This window comes from Hydra vulgaris, chromosome 14 (assembly GCF_038396675.1).
Source record: "Hydra vulgaris chromosome 14, alternate assembly HydraT2T_AEP".
Taxonomy (NCBI): Eukaryota; Metazoa; Cnidaria; class Hydrozoa; order Anthoathecata; family Hydridae; genus Hydra; species Hydra vulgaris.
In genome coordinates, this window is record NC_088933.1 from 37,637,026 (window position 1) to 37,662,500 (window position 25,475).

Here is a 25,475-nt window from a genome sequence, read left to right on the forward strand (position 1 = left end):
GTATCATTCCATTTTTCATGTTTTGAAGATTTTTTTTTATTACCAAACATTGGTCAGGTCTCCGAGTGTCCATATTCATCTTTCTTATGAAAAAATAAATAAGATAACATTTATTCCAATTAATATAACTAACTACATGCCTTTTGTTATTTTTATAATTTTGAATGAAAAAATAGTGCGAAATTTTTTTTTTTAAACATCATTGCTATTAGTAACTTGATAATAATTTTTTTGCACTTTTTTAACTTGTTAACACAAAGTATTCAACATTCGCTAAATCTATAGCATACAAAATTTAAATGAAGCTTTAATTGTAGAATATATTATTAAGGCAAACCATGTCTCATTTCATAAGAGATTTTGAAGAGTTTTTTTATAAGATCTTAAATTTAATAATTTGATAGAAAAAAACATAATTTCAATTTTCATTTTTCACAAAAAAGCTGTAATTGGTAATTTAAACAATTATAAAAACTGCCGCATTTAAAAGAGGCTTTCACAAATTTATATAAGGGGGTTTGCCAATAATTCCATTCATGCAGTATTTAAAGCTGTTTCATTACATTCATGCAGCATTAATGGCACGCTATGTGTAAATCAAGCTACATAATGAACTCTAGCACAATAAAATACTTTTTACAAAGCTATTATTTTAATTAAAATATAATAGTTGTGCTTTAAAAATTTGCTATAAAAGAGTTGTCACATGAAATGTACAGTTTTTCAATTTCTTTAAAGTTCTATTATTCTGTTTAATTCTCATTACCATGGCAATTATGGGAAAAAATAACTTTTGCATTTAATTTATTATTCAATTCAACTTGATTAAATTTAATAGTACTCAATCATTTTTTTAAAACTTTCTCATTGACTTTTTAGAGGCAGAAAAGGTGATGATATTTTGATTTTATCATCTGTAAAAATTCCAGATGATAAAATCAAAATATTTTATTTAATTTAAGAGTCCAAGGAGTTCATTACCTTTTCTGCCTCCAAAAAATCAATGGAAATCTGCATCACTGCTTTCAATATAAAAAAATCTTTACAAATATATCTTTATTACATTATAAATTATTACCTGAACTTTTAATAATTAATTGTTTTAACAATTAATTGTTTTCATAAAAATAAAAATAATATTAATTATTAAATAATACTAATTTGTCATAAAAATAAAATACATTAAAAACCTAATCACCAAGCTTTTTTTTTTTTATTTTAATTTAAAAAAATAGTCAAAATGCTGCATTAAAAAATTGCATGTCAAAAAACTTAAAAGTTGATAATGAGAATGAAAACATAGAAACAAACAAATGAGACTGAAAACATAGAAACTAACAGTATTAAAACATAGAAACTAACAAATGAGAATAACAACATAGAAACTAACAGCATTACAAAATCTTGTGAAAAATATTGTTGAGGAAGGCACATCCCATAGAAGTGCAGTATTAAGCAACAGTATTGCAAGACCTAACCTAATTTTTAAAATCATTTTAAAAATATTAATTAAACACTTGATGAAAGTTGTAAAAAGCAAAGGAATTGTCAAAAGTCCAAACACAACAAACAGAAAACAAAAGTTTTCTGTTTATAAGCAAGAAGCTATTTTAATTGGTCCATATATGCCCATATATGTTTGTAATTCTACATAAATAAAATTTAAAGGAAAATCAAAAGGTTTGTTGACCAACTGGCTGAATAGTTATTTACAGAGTAATTTAATTTGAGCAAATAAAATACTTTATTTCAATTGTACAGCTCAAAATTAGACCAAAGCCAGTTTTAATGTTGATAAATCAGCAAAACTAGTTACTAAACCAATTGACAGTTTTAAAATAAATAAATAGCCATACTACGTATTATTTTATATCAAAGGGATCCTAAACCTCCGAGACATGTTGTGTTCAAATATGAGAGAATGATAAAAAAAAATTTTTTGATTAAAGCAAAAGAATAAATGCATATCAAGAAAAACTAACTTTTTTATTTTAGTCGAAGCTTGTCTTCTCCATAACATGACATCATTGATTTTTTTAGTTAGTTTACATAATCGATCTTTTACACAAATATAAAAAATAAATGATGTCATGTACTGAATTTCTTAGAAATAAAACACACTTGAATAAATTATCAAGTCTGTAGATTGCGGCATATATTATGCTGAATTTTTGACCTAAAACAAAATGAAGAAGGCTAGCTTCGACTAAAATAAAAAAGTTAGATTTCTTGGTATGCATTTATTCTTTTGTTTCAATCAAAAAAATTTAGTCCAAACATTTTTTTTTTATCATTTTCTTTAATATGAACACAAAATGTCTTGGAGGATTTGGATCTCTTTAATAAATAGCCATACTAGTCAAACCAGGAATCTATTGTTCTTGTAGACTTGATTATTCTAGCAAAAGAAAATAACGTCAAACTGATAATATTTCTATATTAATAATTTGACAATATATAATATTATACTATAATATAATATAACATTATACTCATAGAGTGCAATCATAGGATGTTTTGTCAGTAGCTAATCATAGTGCAATCATAGAATGATTTGTACATATATAATATTATACATAAATATAATATAACATTATACTCATAGAGTGCAATCATAGTTTTGTCAGTAGCTTGATTTTCAATTATAATCAAGAGATAAGATGATAATTTTTTATAAACCTTTTGCAAATACATACAATAAAACAGAAAATGTAAACGTGAATAATTATTTGAATCCTGCAAATGAACTTTTGAATCCAAATTTCCTGACAATGTCTGGTTGAGTGTCAGTTTTTAAAGACTGTACCAATCCTTAAAAACTGACAGACATTGTCAAAAAAATTGGTCACTTTTAATCCATATAAGAATGACTTATCTATTGCAAAGAAGAAGAAACCTAAAAAAGATAATTATGGATGGAAGCATATATATTTTTCTGTTTTTTTTGTTTTTTTTTAATTCAACTCTATATAATACTCATGTTTAAAAGTAATGAAACAACTGGAATCAGCATTTTGTAATTATAAAGCAAAATGAAAATGAGAGAACAAAAGATCACTAGAGGACTGGAATACAAAGAGAGATCAAAAGATTACTAGAGAACTGGAATACAAAGAGAGAACAAAAGATCACTAGGGAACTGAAATTCAAAGATTGGATATAGCATTTTGTAATTAAACAAGCTCCAGTAAAATTGTGATAAATATTTCAATTTTAAGTGTTATGTTCATTTTAAATATTTAAAGTTTTTTTATTGGAATCTTTACGCCAAAATATTTAAGTGTACATATTTTTAGCTTTACATTACATACAAAACAGAAACAAGGGTCAAAACCATTTTTTTAAATGGCAAACTTAGTTGGTTCAAGGTTAAGTTAAAATAGTTATAATTTTGAAACCAATTGTTATAAGATTAAAATTTGGAGGTGTTCATAATTTATTAAAATCTTTGAGTAGTGTAAAAATCAGCAATATCCGAGACTTAGGGTTGCATGTCCTCATGTTTTTACATGGGATCGCCCTGTGTTGAATAAAATTGTATTCTAACATATAATCACTAAAAGCCATTCTTTACTGGTCGTATCACAAACAATAGTCAATTTTGTATTGATTTATGTGTCGCAAGTTTATTTTAGGGAGTTATATTATGGGTTCATAGTTTTATTAAGGTGTTGCAACTTATTATGTGTTATTTGGATGTTAAATTATTTTAAAATATAAAATTGCTAATCATTATGGTGTAAATTTGTTTGTATTTTATTTATGACACCCATATCCTACTATAAACAGGTGCTTGCAAAATGGATGCCTTGGAGCAACATTTATTTTGATAATAACTAATTTGTTATAATTGCTCTATTAACAAAAAAAAAATTTTAATTATTACTATAGTTGCAAATTTATTTTATGAAGTTTGCATTCATCCTTAAAAAAATATAAAAAGGTTTTGTTTTTATCCGCTTGTTCTAATAAAACTTAATAAACCAGTAAAGAACTTTGAAAAATTTTGGCTGAAGCTATGTTTAGGACTTCATAACTACTTACAAAATTGCATCATACCAGTTAATTTTTGAAAAGTTGTTGAAAATAATATCTAGAAGCTAAAATATTACAACAAATTTAAGACTTAAGGATTTCAGCACTATTTTTTATCTGGGGGGAGAGAGCCAAAAAAATATTCTAAATATATTTCTATATTTTATATTTCATTTAAAAAACTTTGTGAAAAAATGGAGGAATGAGGGGTGGGGGAGAGGAGGGCTGAAGACTTCCCTGAAAAAAAATAAAATCTGAGGTAGTCTATGTTGGATCTCTGCTCGGATTAAAAAGTCTCACATAAATCATATAATTATAAAAGAAAAAATCCAAAGCATACTTACTGAAGTAACTCTGCGATAAATCTGTGCTGCATTTTGGCATTCCATATAAGGATATTCACCTGATGCCATTTCTAACATGCACATACCAAAAGCATAAACATCAACTGATTCATCATAATGCTCATCATACATTTCAGGAGCCATAAATTCTGGTGTACCTAAAATAAAAGCTATAAGATAAATTTGAATCTATAATTATTTTAAAAAGAAGTTGACACAAATCAAATCATCAACTTGATAGAATGTTCCCTTAAAAATAAAAAAAAGGACATTAATTGGTAAGTGTGGCAATTGTTTGCAATCTTTCATCATTAAGTGTGACAAAGTGTTGCAGAGTAAGTATCACATTAAGTATTCATCATTGGTAGCATACTTGAGGGTTAAGTTGTGAGTCCTGTTTAAATTTTTAATTCCAAATAGAACTTGATAACTTAATAAAATACTTCAATGACAGCTGCATGGTTCTTAACTACAAAAAAAAGTGGGTGATTAGATTCAGTAAGTAACAAGTTTTTTTTAAAGTTTATTTTGTAGTTTTTCATGTTTTGCATGAGCTTTATATTTAAAAACACATGTTTAGGATATTTTTATACACTTCTTATTTGTATTTAGTTAATCAGGTAATCAAACAAGTTTCAATTTTCTTATTTGTATTGTAAACAAATTTCAATTTTTTACTTGTATTTAGTCAGGTAATCAAACAAGTTAATCAGGTAATCAAACAAGGTAATCAAACAAGTTTCAGTCATGTTCTTTTGTACTTCATTGTTGGCATTTTTCTATGGCCTTATGTGATTATTTTATGTGCAGTATTTAAATAACCAACTGGGACATTTTCAGTATGGGCAGTATGGGCAAAAAAGCTGAAGTGAAAGGCCTCATTAATGCTAAAAAATTTTAAAACTGCAAAGTCTCACAAAGATTAAAAATTTCTGAAGTTAGCATACAACGAAAGTAGAAAGACAAATTGAATAACAAATTGAACATGAAACAAAAGAAAAGATGTGACAGAGACCCTCTTTTTATGCCAAGGTTAGTAGATATTTAAAAATAACTTGCCTGAAAAACATACTTGTTACCACAAAACTGGTAAAAATGCAAAATCAAGATGCTGGTGTGAAGGTTTCTGAACACACTGTTTCAAGAAAACTCTATGTGAACTGTTTAAAGAAAGGCCTGCTGGCCCACCAGGAACAAGTTAATAGCTGCAATGAAAGCAAAACATTTAAAGTGGGTTAAACAGTGGTGTGATAAAGATGTGGACTTCTGGAGATTTATAAGTTGATATTATTTAATCACAACTAATACATTAAATATCAATTTCTATGAAATAAAGAAAGAACAGCAAAGAACAGAAGATGTTTATGATGTTTCTTCTTCTTTCTATTTCTATCTACTTCAGTGGTAAAAGCACATTTAAAATTTTGTCAAACAAAACTAAGTTTATGTGTCATCATTTTAACTCTATCTGTTAAGCATCCAACAAAAATAATGAGTCATAAGCAGCAAGGGTACTAGACATCTTAAGGTGGTAAAACATTTGAGGTAAAATCAGTACAAAGATGTCTAACAAAATTGGTTGATTTTATGATTAGAAAAAGATTTCCAAACAGAGAACCAATCATTTTATACAAGATGGAGGTCTCTGCCTTACAGTACCATCTGTTTAAACTTTTTTGAAATAGCAAAACATTCTTTTGTTGGGTTGGACAGATATAAACCCTCTTGAAAACATGTGGAAGCTGATGATGAGAGAAATGCTTAAAAATGTAATCACAAACAACACCATTCTCAAAAAAGATCATATATGTGGAATCATCATGCTCACATGCAGTAGACGACACAGTCTTATATTGATAGCTTGTCACAAAGAATTGAAAATTTGACCTGGGACTATATAGCAGCGTATTATCTACGGTAACAAATAAGAAAACAAAGATGATAAAAAAAAGGGTGAGGGAAATTTTAAGATTTAAATTATGAATATCATACACAGCCTTTGGAATAAGGATCCACATTCGGCAATACCGACCTAACTGCCTACATAAAAGTGTTTGAGGTTGGCAAAAAATTGCCAACCTCATTTCTATGTTTTATGGTAAGACCTTTGTATCAAGTTTTTTATGCCAACCTAATGCCGACCTTTAAAAGATTGAGGTCGGCAAATTATTGCCAACCTTGTTTTTCCTAATTCTGAGGGTTGCATAGAGTATGTCAAAAAAGTCCATTTAAAAAATTTAAATTTTTAAATAAACTTATTTGACATAAAAAGGCATAAAAAGTTTTTATGTTTAAATTAAATTTTTTTGTTCAGATTTTTTTTATATTAAACTTGTGTAAAAAAACTTTTTAAATATTAAGAAATTCATACTCTTAAACAGTGCACAACATAAAGTTTCTAGTTAATTAAAATATTATCATTCCATTTTCATTAGTAAAAAAAAATTTTTGTGCATTTTTTGAAATAATATAAGGAAAAGTAATTTTAGGGCACCAGCTCACCATGTCTATCAGGTCACATGTCTATCAGGGATTGCTAGAAAGTTAAGAAAAATTAAGTTTAAAATGTTAAATATGTAAAAACTGCTTCAAAACTTTTTTTGCTTGCAGCAACACTGCAAGCAAAAAAAGTTTTGAAGCAGTTTTTACATAAAAAAATTTTAGTTTTAGTTTTATCGACAAAAAAACAAAAAAAAGTTTATTTAAAAAAAAACTGTGATTAAATTTTTTTGAAATTTTTTTTGTTTTGTTTTTAGTTCTATGAGAATTACCAAAAAAAAATTTTAGTTTTTTTTACTTTTTTTGAAGAAATGAGATTTCTTCAAAAAAAGTAGAAACAGAAAAATAATTTTTAGGAATTGTTTGCCTAAAGCTATCAGGGATTGCTAAATATTTCCAAAAACTTATAAAATAGCTTTAAAATGAGGGCAATGGTGCCAGCAAAAAAATTATAAAGTGACTTTTTAATAAAATATTCATTGTAAGCTCACCCCTATAGAAATGTATTGGACTCAACTCTAAAACTTTTTTAGAAGAATCAATGATCAAAGCAATAATGGTGTGTTAATAGAACAAAAATCTATTGAGTAAAAAAAAATACAAAGCAAATTTCGGGTCATTTTATTAGGATTATTATTAATTATAAAGCATGATTATATAATAAAATATAATGCAAAAAATGATGAAAATTTGAAAAAAATTAAAAATATATATATATATAATAATAAACAGTATAATAAAAAAATACTTCAAATCTGGAGAATAAAATCACATAGGAAAACTACTTTAAATTTAAAAATGTAATTAAATTTACATTATGCCTGATTTTATTAGACTTACAGTTTAGATTTATTAAGTTTTACAGTTTTTTAGCCTTAAAATAAAAACTATAATATTTTATTAAAAAAAGTGCTTCATAACTATTTTGCTGGCACCATTTTAAAGCTATTTTAGAAATTTTAAAAGACTTCTAGCGATAGCTGAAAGCCACTAGACAAACCATATCCAAAATTTACTTTTCCGTGTATTTCTTACAAAAATGTATAAAAACTCAAAAAAACAAAATTAGTAAAGGAATTCTCATAGAATTGGTAAGGCAATTCTCATAGAACTAAAACAAAACAAAACAAAAACTTCAAAAAATTGAATCATAATTTTTTTTTTAAATTAATTCATTTTTACAATTTTTTGGCCATAAAATAAAAACTAAAATTTTGTACGTAAAAACCGCTTTGTAACTTTAACGCAATTTTAAAAAAACAAAAAAAAAAATTTTAACTTTAATAAAAGTTTTTTTTATTTGAGAAAAAAAGTTTTTTATCTTTTTATTTTTTTTTATTGGGCTCCCTTTTGGATCCTTTATAAATCAAATCACACTTCAGAAATTGTTTTTACCAACAGATCCAGAAAGGCAACATTTTAATTAACTAAAAAAACAAAATTTTATCAACTTTGCTCAACACACGAATTTCTGTTGTGCACTCTACTTAAAAAAAAATTATTCAGAATCAGAAACACCCCTTAGATAATTATTTTACTTATATAAAGTTAATAGTCAATTTGTTCACCTTTTGTCTTAACGACTGAATGAATCTACATTTTTTAACCATTACGGGTAAAATTTTTCTCACTTCTTAATGAGAATTGCCTTTAATTGAGATAAACTGGATGGTTTTTGTTCAGCTACTGTAATTTTAAAAAGGTGCCATGAATGTTCACTCAGATTTAGGTCTGGTGACAGAGGAACTTAATCTAACATCTTAATACCAAGCCTTCCAGGGAAGCATGTGCGGTCGCACGCCTTGTTCATCCACATTCAAAGTAATTTGTTTAGACATATTTTTATATAGTAGGCTTTCCAAGAATATGCGGCAAAATAAAGTTCTAAGAAAATACAGAGAATAAAACAGCAATACTTGAAAAAAGGAAACGAATACTATATGAAACAGAATATTTAAATAAAATAAACAAAAAAAATTATTAAAAATTTCAATAAAGTTTTGGTAAAAAAAATAATATACCTAAATATTTTACTGTTTTTGTTTTCTTTTTTTTTTTTTTAGGGCATTTTCCACTTCCAAAGTTCATATAAGTCGAGGAAGAAAGCAGATAAAAATACAATAAAAACAAAAGCATTTTTTGATATACAAATTATTCACGATTTTTTGTTAATCAAAAAAAAATTTATTACTTGTGCTAAAAATAATTTTAACATTTTTTTTTTTAATGTTTTTGCTAAACTGTTTTTATCAATGCACAGTAGGGTGTCCCAAAAAATGATAAAAATTTGAAAATCAAGAGATTATACCCTCCAAACTATGTGATTTAGTCTATAAAGATAGAATATATAAAAAATTTTGATTCAAAGTTAGCAACTTTGCTTGATGTGTATATATAAATTCAGAGAGATTTATACTTTTTTTACAGTTTTACGCGCATATTACTGAGACAATTTTCCTTTAATAAATATAAAAACCCCAACTTACAAATTTATTTTGCATAATAACTGTTACAGTGAGAAAAAATGAATCACAAAGTTAAAAACTTTTTTTTTTAACTAAACACATAGGAAAACAGTTATAAAGTAAAGGATTTGTGAGTTAATCTTCTCGCATTTTTATTTTTAAATTTTTTTAATGATCTTTTGCAACAAGCATTATATTTTGACTTTGATCATCATTTGTAGATGCCTTCAAAAAGTCTTGTATAAGCTTGATGTTTCGTTCTGCGAAGTTGTTAGTAGAGATAGAGAGATATTTAACAAATAAACATAACTTACGAAAACTTTTAATATTATCCCAAGATTTTACTCCACCGTAAACGGATTGTTCAACTTCGCTTTTTGAAATTCTAATAATTTTAAAAGATACCAAGACTCTGGACCAACCAGAAGAGTGTTGTTTTGGAATCAAGAACTGGAACAATTTGAGGATACCCAATATGGAATGTAGGCATAGAAAATTTAAGTAGGTTATTATTCATTTTTATTTATTCATTATCTTCAATGTCACAATCTCCAATTGCTAACACAATAAGCTGAAGAGTTAAGTACCAAGAGTATTGCTTTATACTCTTTGTTACTAACTAAAACTGTCCTAACTGGTCATCGTACTGCTCTTGTATTTTAAGACTTGCCCTGAAAGCATCAAGTTCATTCTTGGGTGCTTTTGAAGACTGAGAGCTTTTTAAAAACTATGGTGCATAAAGAATGGCGGTAAAAAATTTCCCTTCTGTACCTTTTCTTCCCTTTCTGTCATTATTTTAACAACATTTTATGTCATTTCCATCGTAAGGAGGTAAAATCCGCCTGCCATAAAACGTGCCTTATGACAAGCGCCAGGTTGATGAAATTTAAAACTAGCTACATTTCCACCAAGATAAAAAACAACAAGCTGGGAAAGTTTTTTATAATCACCTCTTGCTAAAATATTTTTGAGCAGAGCTTTTGAACAGAAAGTAAGGGCATCTTTTGCTAGAGTGTACAACATTGAATCAACTTCTAGTTATCCCAACTCATTTTTACAATATTATTGTCTTCCATGATGTGAGACATATGCAGCTCATATATGTGATGCCTGCATAACAACCATATTAAAGGGAGGTTAAGTTTTATGCTAAGCAGTTGAATTGCTCAAGTATATTTCCTCGTGTTACTACTGGTTGTATCACAGCAGCAAGCAAACAGTTGATTAACACACTCGTAATATTCTAATAATTTTATTAGTTCAATTGTCTGGCATGCATCAGTACCATTTTTTAACTGGACGATCCCAACCAATACATAGTTGCAATCTGGAGCATCTGGAGAACTAAACTCACAACCGATCTGTCATAAACAACAGATATTTGAAGGTCCTCTGAAATTTCTTTAACTAGTTTAGTGTCAAAATGTAGAAATAGTCTTTAACCTTTTAGTAAATCAATTATTTACTTTTTTAGAAGGTCCCCTGTTGACTGAATTATCTGAAACCATTTTCTGTGAACAGAAGACCTAGAGATGTTTATTTCATTTAAATTAACATTAGATTTGGAACGAATGGCAGTCATAATTGCGGTCTGAGGTCGTATTCCAATATTATATCTTGCTGCCACAATTGATATTGCTTTAATAAGCTCTTTAGGAGTAAGCTCTATGATTATTTGAGTCATTTTCTTTAATTTAAAAGTGTTAATAAATAAATTTTTTATTTAAATTTGTTGTTGAGTTAACATGCCTTAATTAATAATAAAGTTGTTCTGAAAATAAAATAAATACTTGATTATAAATAAAAATTATTTTTAATAACGTAGTAGTTCACAGTTACCTTTTTTTTTTCTTCATAAGTTTTTCGTCAAATTTATCATCTGTTGAAGAGTCAAATTTGCAGTCAGCTGTTTCAAATCCATCTAAATTTTCACTACATATTGGTATACTACTCTCTTGGCTTCGTTAAACTCTATGAATCTCTTTTTGTTATTGATTTTCTTTAGTTATAAATCTGAGTTTCCTCTTTTCAGTTCTAGCTCTGTAAACTGCATCATCCTGAATGATCATTTTCCTTTCATTCTTTTGGTCTTTAAAGAATTCTAGATCATTTTCAACTACTTCTGGATTATTATTAGCTGCTCTTATTTTCTGCTCAAAATCCATTTTTGAAATATTAAAAAGATTATTTAATTCAAATTTAAGTTCTTCTACTAGAATGTTATGTTTTGTTTTATCTTTAAACTCAAGTGATTTGAGTTTTAGTATTTTAGTATATTTTTTAATGAACTTCTTTAATTTGTCCCTAAATAAATAATAAAAATAATAATTTTATCGATAATAATTATAGTTAACAAAAAACAAGTACAAAATGAAAAAATATTCATTATTTAAAAGGTTACTAATTACCTTACTTGAGCTCCCTTCTGAATATAATATCCAAAACCTGCTTTGATCCATACAGAAATAATTTTGGCAACAACACAATTGATCCCAAAATGATTAACACAAACTCCTTTAAAACACACAAGTTCAAATCCAAGACATTTTTGTGGACAGGCAATGTGAAACTTTGACGGCCTGAATCTGTAGCTTTTTTCAGAGTTTAAAAATGGATAATATCTCAACACATTTCCCACAGAAGGCAGTTGGTTTGTTGGCAATTTGTTTATAGGATAATTAAGAAGGTAAACAGTTCATCTAGGACTAATAGAGCAGTTGTATTTTCTCTTTGCACCTTCCTTTATTTTCGTTTTTGAACATTCCATGTTAAAAACAAATAAAAATTGATATTGTGAACACTTCTGCACTAGTTAAAAGTAAATCTATTAGATAAATTTATAAACATTCATAAGCTTATCTAATAAATCTTTCTGTATGATTTTAACAACAATGCTTTTTTCATAACAATTATTACAAAAGTGTAAGTAATAAAAATACGGAAAAAATTGCTATATCCAAATGTTCAAAATAAACATCTTGCAATTGTCAACTAGATGAACCATAACATATGGGTATTTTCTTTTTCTGTAGACCAAATTCCAAACATTTAAGGGTATAGTCTTTTTTTTTTTTTTTTGAGACACCCTAATGCACAGGAAAGCAAGAAAATTAAAAATTTTTATTTTTTAACAAGTTTTTCATGTAAAATAATATATTTGGTTGTTTTCACTACTCCCATTGAAATAGTCTGGGGCCGTATTCTCATATCTCCGTTAAGCTTAATGGAGCGTTAGTCAAAAATTTCTTTTAAATTACATTAATAAAAAATTCATTTAAAATTATAATTTTTTAAACATAAATGTTTTATTTTGGTATAAATTTTATTTTAACGAATTTACATAAATATTCGTCATTTCTTTACTTAGAAATATTGTAATGAAATTTCAGACAAAAGGTCCGTTAAGCTTAACGGAGAGATGAGAATACGGCCCTTGCACTTTTGTTGGATTCTTAGAATTGTGCATTAAAACCCGATAGTTTATATCCTGATGAACTTTTGTTTTCGACGCTTTAAATGCTTGTGAGCTAGTGCAAGGTTTTTAACAAAATTTTTAAAAGTCTATTTAAAAAATTTTTAAAGTTTTTACATACATTTTTTCAAACAGAGCAATCGTTATGTTCATTATCTCTAGTATTTTATCTTGACATTGGAAATTGGGCAATGTAAAGGAAACAATTTCAGACAAAAACAAATATTGTAAACACATTTATAAAAGAAACCATGGTATTATTTTATTTAATTTCTTCCGCCATAACAAATTTATTAATCAAATAATATATTTTACAAATAAATTTATTTTTTTATTTTGCCTCATATATAAGTATTGAGAAAAAACGTCAATTATAGCAAAAACATTTTTTAAAGCGAAATTAACGAATTAACATAAGAAAAAAATTTTACTAACTCATACAACAGAAAAGATAAAGAAAATATTAGGGGGTGATCAAAAATTCTAAGCCTATTAGAAATGAGTTTTGAAAATTGAAATCATGAAAAAGACATAGAACACAACTTATATACAAACTCATCTTGAGTTTGCAGCTCCTGCATGGAATCTACCAAACTTAATTTTCCAAAACATTCAACACAAGGGAGCCAAAACACGCATTTGAAAAAATGTGATTTAAATGAATCTAACTACTTTAGAACTTAGGAAAAAGCAATATTATTCATATATATATATATATATATATATATATATATATATATATATACATATATATATATATATATATATATATATATACATATATATATATATATATATATATATATATATATATATATATATATATATATATATATATATATATATATATATATATATATATCTTACACTGCATACTTAGACCTGCATAAAAATTCACTGGTGTCCTATTAAAAATGAAATGGGATATAAAGATAAATAGATTGGGGCTTCAGTAGATACATTGACTGAGGATTTAGATTTGGGCAGACAGTATCTAGGTATAAAGGAAATCTATTATAGAAAAAATAAGTTTAAAAATTTAAAGAGATCCAAATATATTAGTATAAGGCAGATCTAAACACACAGTTGTAAATATCTATTTTATGGTTAAAAACTAGGAGAACCTTAACTCTCTGCAAATAAATATACTCTGCAAATATATAAACTTTAAATTTATATTATAAATAGTAATAAATATTAGTAAAAAATACATTTCAAACCTATAACACTTTTAACAAAAGAAGCTTTCTTAAAAGTTGCAAGCCCTAAATCTCCAAGCTTCAGTAATCCTGTAGTTCCAGTAATAAAAATATTGTCACATTTTAAGTCTCTATGAATAATAGCAGGTGTGCGAGTGTGCATAAAGTTTAATCCGCTTAATATTTGTCGACACCAATTTACAAAAATCTTTTCTCGCACAACTTTGAAACGACGAATATACCTAATTGTTAATAAGAATAGTAGTTAAAATGTTGAAAATATATTACTAATGTATTTTAATCTTTAAAATAATTTGAAAATTCATTTTAAATATAACAAATAGTTACATCTTTAATGTTCCTGATGTCATTAACTCAGTTACAAGTATGACCTCACGCTCTCGAATACCATTTTTTACCAAGCTGTTTTCCCAATAGTCATGAAAACGGACAATATTTGGATGTTGAAGAGTTTTAAGCATGTCTGCTTCTTCTTTAAACCGTATTCTTTCTGTTTTACTCAACTTTCTATCCTAAATATCCTTCAATAGTGTTAATCGCTTTCTTATCATAAAAATATTGAATATCTAACTAGTAGAAATTAGAAAAAGAAAAATTAACAACTGAAATGTTAAAGCATGATATCAAAGCTGATAGCATATATCAAAAAATATATATCAAAACAGTGCTAACCTGAATAAAAATACTTAAAACACTCAAGTCATGTTCTTTGGTTTCAGAGATTAAGACTTTGTATTTTCATTGAAAATTGTTTTTTATTAAAAACGATAATTAAAAACTATACAACAATGAATAAAAAAATACAAAAATATAAAAACAGCACAAGTTATTATTAATTTTGATTTGCTTAAATAATAAAAAATGCAATGAACTATATAATTAAATGTTCTTTAAGTTTTGTTTGATATTCAAGTTAATTATTTGAATGATGAAAAAATATAGTTTGTTGATTTATTTCAATGTGTTAATCTTAACTTAATTAAATTTTAAATACAAATTGTTATGACTGTACAAAATGTTATAACCCACAGTTTAAATAACTCATTTAAAAGGATTTTACATATTTAAAATATGTTAAAATTTTTTACTTTTATGAAACTCATGGCTCATTACACAAGATGATATTTGGTATAATGATAAACAACTATGATGCTTGATGTAATGGTGAACATAACTCAATATTTAATTTAACTGCTGTCAAAAACTAATTTAATTGCTGTCAAAAATTAGTTAACACTAAAACTCAATAAGCTTCATTTTATTTTATTTATATTCAATAACTTTGCTCATTACTTTAAAAAATACTTGTTAAAATAAAAATTGATTAAATAAATAAAAATAATAAATAAATTATATAATAACAAATAGTTAAACAACAACAAAAACAAAAAAAACATTTAATATCCAAACTTAAAGTTAAAGAATCTTTTACAGCAAATCATGTGGCTTTATATATTGATAAAAGTAATTTGAATTTATTATCTTTTTTAAATTTGTTAATAAAAAATGAAAAATAATAGTGAAGGGGTTATCCATAAAGTAAATCACGCTAAATCTAACTTTTAAATAGAAGTAGAAGATCATTTGTTTTCGTGCGCTAAGATTTCATTTAGTAAAAAGCGCTATATTACTTTAAAAATTAAATTTCCTACTTCTATTTAAAAATTAAAGTTAGCAAATTGCAGCTGCGGCTTGAGATCTTAAACTTTTATCACATCGTCAACTTTAAACTCGGATGTTTACATCAAGGAGCGCTTGCAACTGACCACAGCTCTGTCTTATTGAGAAACTTTGGGGAATAGGTAAAGGATATTTGCATAAGAGTGGCAAAACAATAGGTACAGCTAAAGATTTGATTAGAGAGAGGTCATTAGTAGGAAAAATTTTCTAAAGACACTGTGCAGAAGTTGATGTCGTTGATTAGTAAAATGCTCGCTTATTTATTCGAAATAATGAAAAATATTAAAATAAAAAGCATTTTTATAATCTTCAAATTCCTTAGATTAAAATAAGTATTGAAGTTTTGGCATTAGCTTAACTATTTTTTAATTTTTTTGAATTTTTTATTGTTCCCATTTTATTGATTGTATCCTTAAGTTTTACAATAACTGCATATAGTTTATAACATAACTGCATATTAGACAGCACAACAGCTGCTAGCACTTGTGTTATAAACCTTTTAGCCTACTGCAGAAAATAGTTTAAAATTAAAATGTGTATATAAAAAAGTCATGGATAATTCAACTGTCACAAATTATTTGTAAAAAAAACTTCATATAATTGATACGTTTACTTTGTTAAGTACATTACTATTTTTTTTTTTTTGATCAAAATGTAGTACAAGTACAACTTTTTATTCTATTAAACTTTTGATAGCATAAAAAGATTTATACTATTTATTTATACTATTATATTTATACTATTCTTTTTGCATTATTGTGTAAGCGCTGTTGAACTAAATCATTTTAAAGTAAAAAAAACTTGATGTTATATCTTTTTTAGGTATTATTAATTAAAAATCAATCAAATCATCTTTACAAAACTAATATTCTTTATGAATCGGTCTAAACACCATTGATTTTAATTTTTAAAAGTTTTTAAATTTGAATTCTTATATGTTCAGATAAAAGTAAAAATTAGTTTCAACAAAATTCAACAAAACAAGAAGTGTATATGTTCAAAACACACAAGTGTGGGAACATGGATGTTAAACTTTAAAAAAAAATACAAAAAATGGAAAAGCTTTTGTCAAAGGTTGTTTGCTCTATTTTAACCAGCTACTAGTAGATTTTTTGTAATAATGCGCATTATACAGATTGCTTAAAATCATTTTAGTTTTAGTTTTTTATATTATTTATATAATATTTATAAACATATTTATAATATTATATTAATATATCATTATAAAAGTTTACATCATTGAACTTATTTAGTAAAATTTTATTTTCTTGCATAGTTTTTATCTTTTTAGAGTTTAAATTTGCAAACAAACTCTCATGTGATTTTAAACTTTAAGGGCTAAGTGCAGGAGGTTTTTATAAGTATAAAGGTTAAATAGGTACTAACAGTGTAATATCAAACAGTATATACAATTGTTACATTTATTCTTTTTACTTTTCATGTTGGCTGGGAGACATTGATGGCTTTAGCAATACTTCTCTGGGTGGAATCTTGTTAATAAGGCCAGAGCACTGGAGACTATGCCCCACTTATTTTCTCCAAAAAAAAATATTATTTCATTTTTAACAAGTTAAGATAACTTTAAAAACATTGTCTTCAAAATTTTTTTTATTTTTTTATTTTGAACTTGCTCCATTTTATTTAGTTATTTAAAAAATAAAATACAAAAAAGTCTCAAGATTGCAATAAGATGTATTAATGATAAAAGTATACATATATATCCAGTTGTTGTTGCAGGGTGTATCAATGATACAAATTAGGTTGGTACTTGGAACCCAACACACATCTCCTCTAGATGGTCAAAAAAATTTTGTTAAAAGGATTGTGTGAGTACATAAACGTTGTCATAACATCTTACTCGATATTGTCAATTTCGTTTTTCTTACCAATTCAATGAAACATCATATTTACACAGAATAAATTCACCAAACTTAAATATATCAATCTTGATTTGCTGATTAGTTTGAGCCCTTTGAATACCACAAAAAGAAAAAATCCTGTTATACTAACATCTTCCCTTGTTCGTTTAAAGCTAATCAATAGATTCTAGGTTAAATTGATGATAACTCCTACTGTTCTTAACTTAATCGAAAACGTATTTTCAAAGTAATACGCAATTCTGTCACTCTTCTTTTTCAATCTTGAAAAAAATCCCTTTAATATTGTTTGTACAGTAGTCAAACTGTTTATTACAATTCAATATCTAGTCATTTATTTAATCATTTTACAATCAATACCTTCACATGGTAACTTACCATGACTTGTAGCAAAAAATGTCTATTCTACATCAATGTCAAAATTATCTTTATAGAGACAGATACTCTAAAGGTTTTTGTAGTTTTTATACTGTGCGGCGCAACCATCTGAAAAATTCAAAAATGTGGATGATATTCTTTGAAATAATAGGATGACACCTTTGAAATTATTAACTATGTGTTTAAACAAATAACTTGTGTGTCAGGTCAGGTGTATGGTCTTCATGATCACCCTGCTACTAGTAACATGTAATCCAGTGCAACCTACTCCATATCATGCTGCCTTGTGGATTTGCTTTCTAAGCCTTATATATATATATATATATATATATATATATATATATATATATATATATATATATATATATATATATATATACATATATACATATATACATATATACATATATACATATATACATATATACATATATACATATATACATATATACATATATACATATATACATATATACATATATACATATATACATATATATATATATATATATATATATATATATATATATATATATATATTATATATATATATATATATATATATATATTGTATGTGTGAGTGGCTATTATATAGTTAGAGGTGTTTTAGCTACTGTTTTAGCTCACCTGTAATCTACTTTATATGTATGTTTGTGTTCTGTCTAAACCTCTGGCGCAATGTTGACTCACCAGTAAGTTGCTATCTGTATGTTTGTGTTCTGTCTGTTGATGTTTATATGTATGTGTTCTGTCTAAATTTTTGGTGTGGTGTTGGTTTACACGTAAGTTACTTTTTACAAATAAATTTGTGTTCTGTTTGAACCTCTGGCGTGATGTTTACTAACTCATAAGTTACTTTATGTATGTAATACATACATACTGTTTAAATGTTTAAATGTTCTGTTTAAATGTTTAAACCTGTTTTGATGCAGTGTGTGCTCATTAACTAAACTAACTAGAAATAACTAAATTAACTAACTAGACACTTCAACAATAAAAGCTACACTCCTTTATCTCTAGTATTTTGTTAGATGTAATATTTTTCCTAGTCCATTTCCAAAATATCATGCCCGATGTTTTGAAGTACTGTTTGCAGGGAGTAGCTCCATTTAATCACTCCAGGTCAGATCAGGTTCAGGATCACCACGATCACCCTGCAACTGGTATTATGTATACTACCTGTCTCATGCCCTACTGTCTTGTTGAGTGTGCTTTTTTAAGCAAAGGCTAGGAGAAATAAACTTAAAAATTCCCTGCCTTGGGGCTCTTGGTTGAGTAAAAACTAGAAATGTTGTCTCAATAAAAATACTCATCTTGGGCAGATGTTTACTGCATCCAACTATGGTCTTGTAGAAGGCCTCCTAGGCAAAGACTTTAGGGGTAAGCAGAATATTTCTGCAAACCAGCTTAGAACCCCTTCTTCATCTATTAGACTAGCGTACATGTAGCGACTAGATTTCATTAAGAGCTACAATATTTCAAAGTGTTAAGAAAGCCATATTGCGCGTGGATGATGTCCCTGTTATTGTTGTTGAGGCCATCTAAGGAGCCCTATGTTACAACTTAGGGTTAATTAACAGGACTGAGACAATTACATAGCTCATTGCTTAGGAGGTAGTGCTTTATTTGAATGATTCAAGTTCTCTTTAAACTTAAATCATGCCAATAGTAACCTAAAATATTAAACATAAAAAACCATCCCCACCACCTAACTGTTTTAATATATCTTTCACTAATATTTGTGGTATGCGAAGCGACCATCCATCAATTGAATCTTACCTTTTGTAAAATTCACCAAACCTGCTTGCTTATAGTGAGACTAATTTAAATTCTGCTATTCCTAATTCTGATCTTAGTGCTGATGGGAACTATCTTTTGATTCACAAAGACTCCAATAGTCACATGATTGGCTTAGGGTATACATACGCATCAATTCACCTATTTGTCCTGAAATCAGGTTAGAATCCTTTAACCATTCCTTTATGTGCTTCTGCTTAGCATCTCTTCACTCTATTACCTTTCTCTTTGTTGACTGCACTCTTTTAGATGTAATTTCTGATCAGATTGACCATGCCCTCTCTCTTTCCTCTCTGCCTATATTGTTGTTTTTGGTGACTTTAAAGCTCATCATACTGAACGGCTTGGCTTTAACACCACTGACCCTGCTAGCACTAAAGCCTATAGCTTCCGCATTTCTTAATCTCTAACTCAGATAGTTAACTTTGTGACTTGTTTTCCTGACAACCGTAATCATTTACCTTCGCTCCTTGATTTATGTCTAATCTCTGATCCAAGCTTGTGTTCAGTTACTCCTTATTCTCCTTTAGGTTGTTCTGACCATGCAATGATCTCTTTAAATCTTTTATCTCATACTTCCTTTTCGAACTGTCCCTATCATCGCACTACTTTAATACTACCCTAAAGCTTACTGGGATTTTTTTTTTTGTAATTTTCTTTGTTACTGTCCTTGGGCTGATGTATTTTCCCTCTTAGCTGAAAATACGCCTCCTACGTAACCTTCTGGATTCAGTCAGAAATGGAAGCTTTTATTCCTTCTCGCCGGTTCCAAGTCAAGCCACATTTTACTCCATAGATTTCACCTCTCTTGAGAACAAGCGATTGTTTATTATTGCAAGAAATCGATGTAAAAAGGTGCTGTCAGATGCTAAGCTCCATTATTTTCAGTTCACTAAATCTCTTATTATATATCAAAAGTTAGGCTCTAGAGACTTTTGGAAAACCTTCAACAGCGTTGTTAACAAAGGAAGGTCTAACATTTCATCCCTGATAGATATTCAAATCAGTTCAGCTTCATATCTCGATTAAACCCTTCTACGGCTTAAGGTCCAGACAACATTCCTGTCATTGTCTTAAAAAATTGTTCTCCAGAATTCACTTCAATTCTCTCTAAACTATTTAATAAGTGCTTGATTGAATCTTGTTTTCCTGCCTGCTGGAAAATGGCATCTAATGTTCCAATTTTCAAAAACTCTGGTGATCATTCTAACCCCTCAGATTATTATCCAATCATTCTTCTTTCTGTTATTAGCAAGGTCTTTGAGTCTTTGATAAAAAAATTTCTCACATCCCATCTTGAGTCAAATAACTTAATGTCAGACAATCAATACGGTTTTTGATCCTCTCGCTCTACGGCTGACTTGCTAATTGCTGCGACTGAAAAATTTTATCGTGTATAGATAAAGGCGGAGAGGCTAGGACTATTGCTCTTACCATATCTAAAGCTTTCAACAAAATTTCACATGCTGCTTTTCTACATAAACTTATTTCATATAGTGTATCTGGGAAAATTTTTGAGATTATCAAATTATTTCTTTCTAACCGCTTTATTAAAGTCATCCTCAAAGGCTAACACTCTTCTTTATTTCTAGTAACTTCTGGGGTACCTCAAGGTTCTATCCTTGATCTTGTTTCATTTCTTATCTACATCAATAATATTCCTGGCAACCTTATATCTAAAGTTGCTCTTTTTTGCTGATGACTCAACTTCATACTCTTGACAAAAAGTCTTCTCTTTTTCGATAGTTTAAAACAGCCAATCTTGAACTTGATCTTACTTCTATAACAGATTAGGCCTCACAGTGGCTTGTAAACTCCAACAAAACCCAGTTATTTACGGCAAACAACTATCGCAGTACTGCCGACATTCCTATATTAATGAAAGACAACCCTCTCACTGAGTCCTCTTTTTTAAATCTTCTTGGATTATCATTTACTACTGACCTTTCATGGAAACCATATATACAATTGATTGCTAAATTAGCACCTGCTAAAGTTGCTTCTCTTTATTGTGCTCGCCATTTTCTCTCACCTGATTCCATTCTCTACCTCTACAAATCTCTATTTGTCCTTTTATGGAATACTGTTGCCATATTTGGGCTGGTTCTTCTGATGATGCTCTTTCTTTTCTAGACAAGGTCCAAAAACGCATTGTAAACATAGTTGGACCAGCTGTATCTGCTAAGCTAGAACCGCTTTTCCATCATCTAAAGTTGTATCTATTTCTCTTTCCTACAAATACTATATGGTTGCTGCTCAAAGGAGCTATCATCTCCAGTTCCATCAACTAAAACTCAATCTTGCTTGACTCATCATTCACCAAAGTCTCATTATTTTACTGTATCTGTCACTCCATGCTCTAAAAACTTTTATTTGTCTAGTTTTTTTCCCTGCACCTTAACCCTTTAGAACTCTCTCCCATCTTTATGTTTTCCTGTCTTAAACAACTAACAACTTTTCAAGTCTTCTGTCAACCATTTCCTTGCTCTATAACTCTATTCCTTTTTTTTTCTAGTGACTCTCAAGTTCAACTTAATAGTGGTTGCTTATAGCATTGTTGGGAGTGAATCGGAATTTTAAAAAAATAATACTAAAAATAAAGGTTATTTTATCTGTGGCAACCCTATACTCTGCAATAGCTTGAGCAATATCATTAAAAAGACTTATTTTTCCTTCCTCTTTACTTATTGTAACCCACTTGGTTATACTGCACAAAGAGAATTTTAAAACTTTACTTGCAAATAGGTATAATAGTGCTAATGTTTTGTAATGTAAGTAAAGATACAAATATAAACAAGAAACCAGGCTGGAATGCTATCATATTTGTTGCTGTAAAACTATTTTTAAAAAACTGCTAGATATGTTACAACCCTACAAAGCTATTACAAAAAATAAGAATAATTCTAATTAAAAAAATAAGATCTTGATAAATTTACTTCAATATTTTATTATTAAATTTAATTAAACACTAAACATCACTAAACACATTACCAATATAAAAATACAACACAGATAAAGAATTACTCTAATTTGTGTAGAGGAGATTAGAAAAAATTTAGTTTACTTAAAAACTATTCTTGAGTGTGAAATAACTTAAGACCATATTAGAGATGGTTTTGAGTTCAAATTGAAATAAAATTTAATTTAAATTTTTCTCTTGTGCTTAACAAAACAATGAAACTGAATATAATTAATAACTGGTGTTTTGAAACTGTAATAAAATAGTCTTAAATATTTTGACTTTTATCAAATATAAAGTTAAACACAAAATGGATTATATAGCATACTAATTACCTATAATTAAATTACTCCAATTCATTTAACCATATTAATTTCAATTGAAGGGAGGTGAAATCAATTAGATATGAGTTAAAATATAACAGTCTTCTCTGTTTTAAAAAAGTTTTAGTACAAGGTGTAATGACTTATTCTCAGACAACAATTTATTTGCATGCCCTATTCTTCTGTATATATTAGGTTGTGTGTCAGAAATAGGAACTTTTTGTTTAAAAAGTTGGCTAGGTATTGTTGTTGTAGGTGATTGGTTGAAGGGATGTTATCTTTCATTGACTTCTCAATGTAATGCTGTGAGTTTGAAGCTACTTTTTTGGTGTTGTTTAATTTGTCTTGGTATCTATTTCCAGAACTGTAGACGTTGTTACTAATATAGATTTTGTCATTATTTGAGTCATCAGACTGTTGTCAGACTGGTTCTGTTAATGGATTTACATTTTGTGATGGACAAAATCTTAAAACCCTATCAATTTTTCGATTTTAAATGACAATGAATAGAGACTGAGGTATTGTTTTACAGTTTCAGCTGTTATATCCTTACATGGGAATGCAAATGGGTAGCATGAATATTCATCTACTACCACAAGGATTTATTTATTAGCTGTGGTGGATTGTAAAGGTGACTCCTTCTTTGACAATGTGTACAGATAAAATTTTGTGCTGGACATTTAATTTTAGGATGTGGATTATTACTGCACCAGTAACAATGAGATTTCGTAGAGCTATGACTTGCGGCAAAAGTTGGTAGTGTGGTGTTAGCTGTCGTAGTTGTTGTCAATCAATATATGTCAAGTAGGTGAATAAATGCCAGCAATAAAAGTGTCACATAATAGTAAATTATTATGCTGTTCTGCTAATAGGGGTTCTGTTAGACATTTTCTAGCAAATTGCTCATAAAGCTTTCAATTAATTCTCCTTCTTGTGGCTTAAAAGTGCGAAGTTTGTAGTGCATCACAGTAGCTGTCGATCATTTTTCATATTTGTTATTGAGTATTTTGATTGTCATCATATGATGTAATATTTTGGTTTATTCTGAAAGCTTTCACTCTGGATAAAAAAAATAAAATTTGAAGTTTTCAATCTTCTGCAACTTCAGCTTTAAGCAGTAAGCTTTAGGCAATAAATTTACCTCTAGATAAATTTATTGCATTTTTTTCTAGTATATATATTCTTCTTCATTTGGTTTGTTGCATAATAATTTTTTGAATAATTTGGCATCCACACTAATCTTATATTTGGTAAAATGTATATGAAACAATAATAAAAAATAAATATTTTTGCTTCTATAAAATATAAAGTTAAACAAAATTTAAGAACTACAAAATGGATTATATAGCATAAAATAGTTTCAGTTCATTTAACCGTACTATCTATTAGATACAAGTTAAAATATAACAACTGGAAATCAGGGTTGTGTTAGGTAAAAGTAGTATTAGATCTTATTCAATGTGATATCACTTATAATCTTTATAGAAATGGTTTTGAGTTCAAATTGAAATAAAATTTCATTCAGGTTTTCTTTTTCTGCAGATCATAAGTCACTCATCATTTTTAGAACTCCTGGAAAACCAGAGACCAGAATAAAATAACATTTTAAAGCCAGCTTTTTTTGAGAATCTCTATATCAGGTAAAAAAGGTAACTTTGTATTTTGCAATACAAGTTTACTATTTAAAATTCAGTTTATTTAGAAGAATAAATTTAATCAATGTTTTTAAAAACTATCAATTACTTTTCATAACTAAATTGCTTTTAAAGTATTTTTTAATAGAAATAATAATAAAAACAAAAACAACATAATAATTTTAAGGAAGATCTGATTATTTAAAATTCAAATTGAAAAAATCTTACTTGTAACTCACACCATGCTACAGCAACACCAGTTTCTGTGTCAAGGCCTTTATAAACAGTCTTAAAAGAACCACGACCAATTTCTTCATCAAATTTCAAAAAACGACCATCTGGACTTTTTGAAATAGCTTTTTCTTCCTTATCAATCATTTCTTCTGAATTACTATAGTTAGCTACATATCCATTAACATTAGAGATTGATTCAGTGCTAGTCACATCCATGTTTGACTGATCTTGAGTAATTACATCTGACTTTAATATTTCTTTCCACTTCATAATGCCATTCACATGAATATTAGATTCAAACTGATCAAAACTTTCCGTCTTTTCTTCATCATTATCAAATATTTCTGAAAGTGTTGATGATACAAGATCTTCATTAGATTTGGTAGCTCGGACTTTTTCATTTTCTGTCATAGCCATAACTATGGAGCTCAAAAAAAATGCCTCTTTCATATAAAATATCCTTTTCTTTGTAATCTTGAATTTGAAAAAAAATATACCAATTTAAAGTTTCTTTAAAACTAAAAGTTAAACAACTTTTTAAAAAACTTTTTTTTTTAC

General features: G+C 27.6%; 1 protein-coding gene across 1 annotated transcript in view; it reads right to left on the bottom strand.

Annotated features, from left to right (window-relative positions):
- LOC100215316 (uncharacterized) overlaps window positions 1–25,437 on the bottom strand; it is a 72,452-nt gene extending 47,015 nt beyond the window's left edge. Inside the window, exons 1-4 of the mRNA XM_065817644.1 lie at window positions 24,912–25,437; window positions 14,363–14,547; window positions 14,036–14,256; window positions 4,380–4,537 (exon numbers count right to left, since the gene is read on the bottom strand). Of these exons, the coding sequence (XP_065673716.1) occupies window positions 4,380–4,537; window positions 14,036–14,256; window positions 14,363–14,547; window positions 24,912–25,367 (1,020 nt within the window). The 5' untranslated portion in view covers window positions 25,368–25,437. The remainder of the gene's footprint in view (window positions 1–4,379; window positions 4,538–14,035; window positions 14,257–14,362; window positions 14,548–24,911) is intronic.
- Window positions 25,438–25,475: the final 38 nt, after the last annotated feature.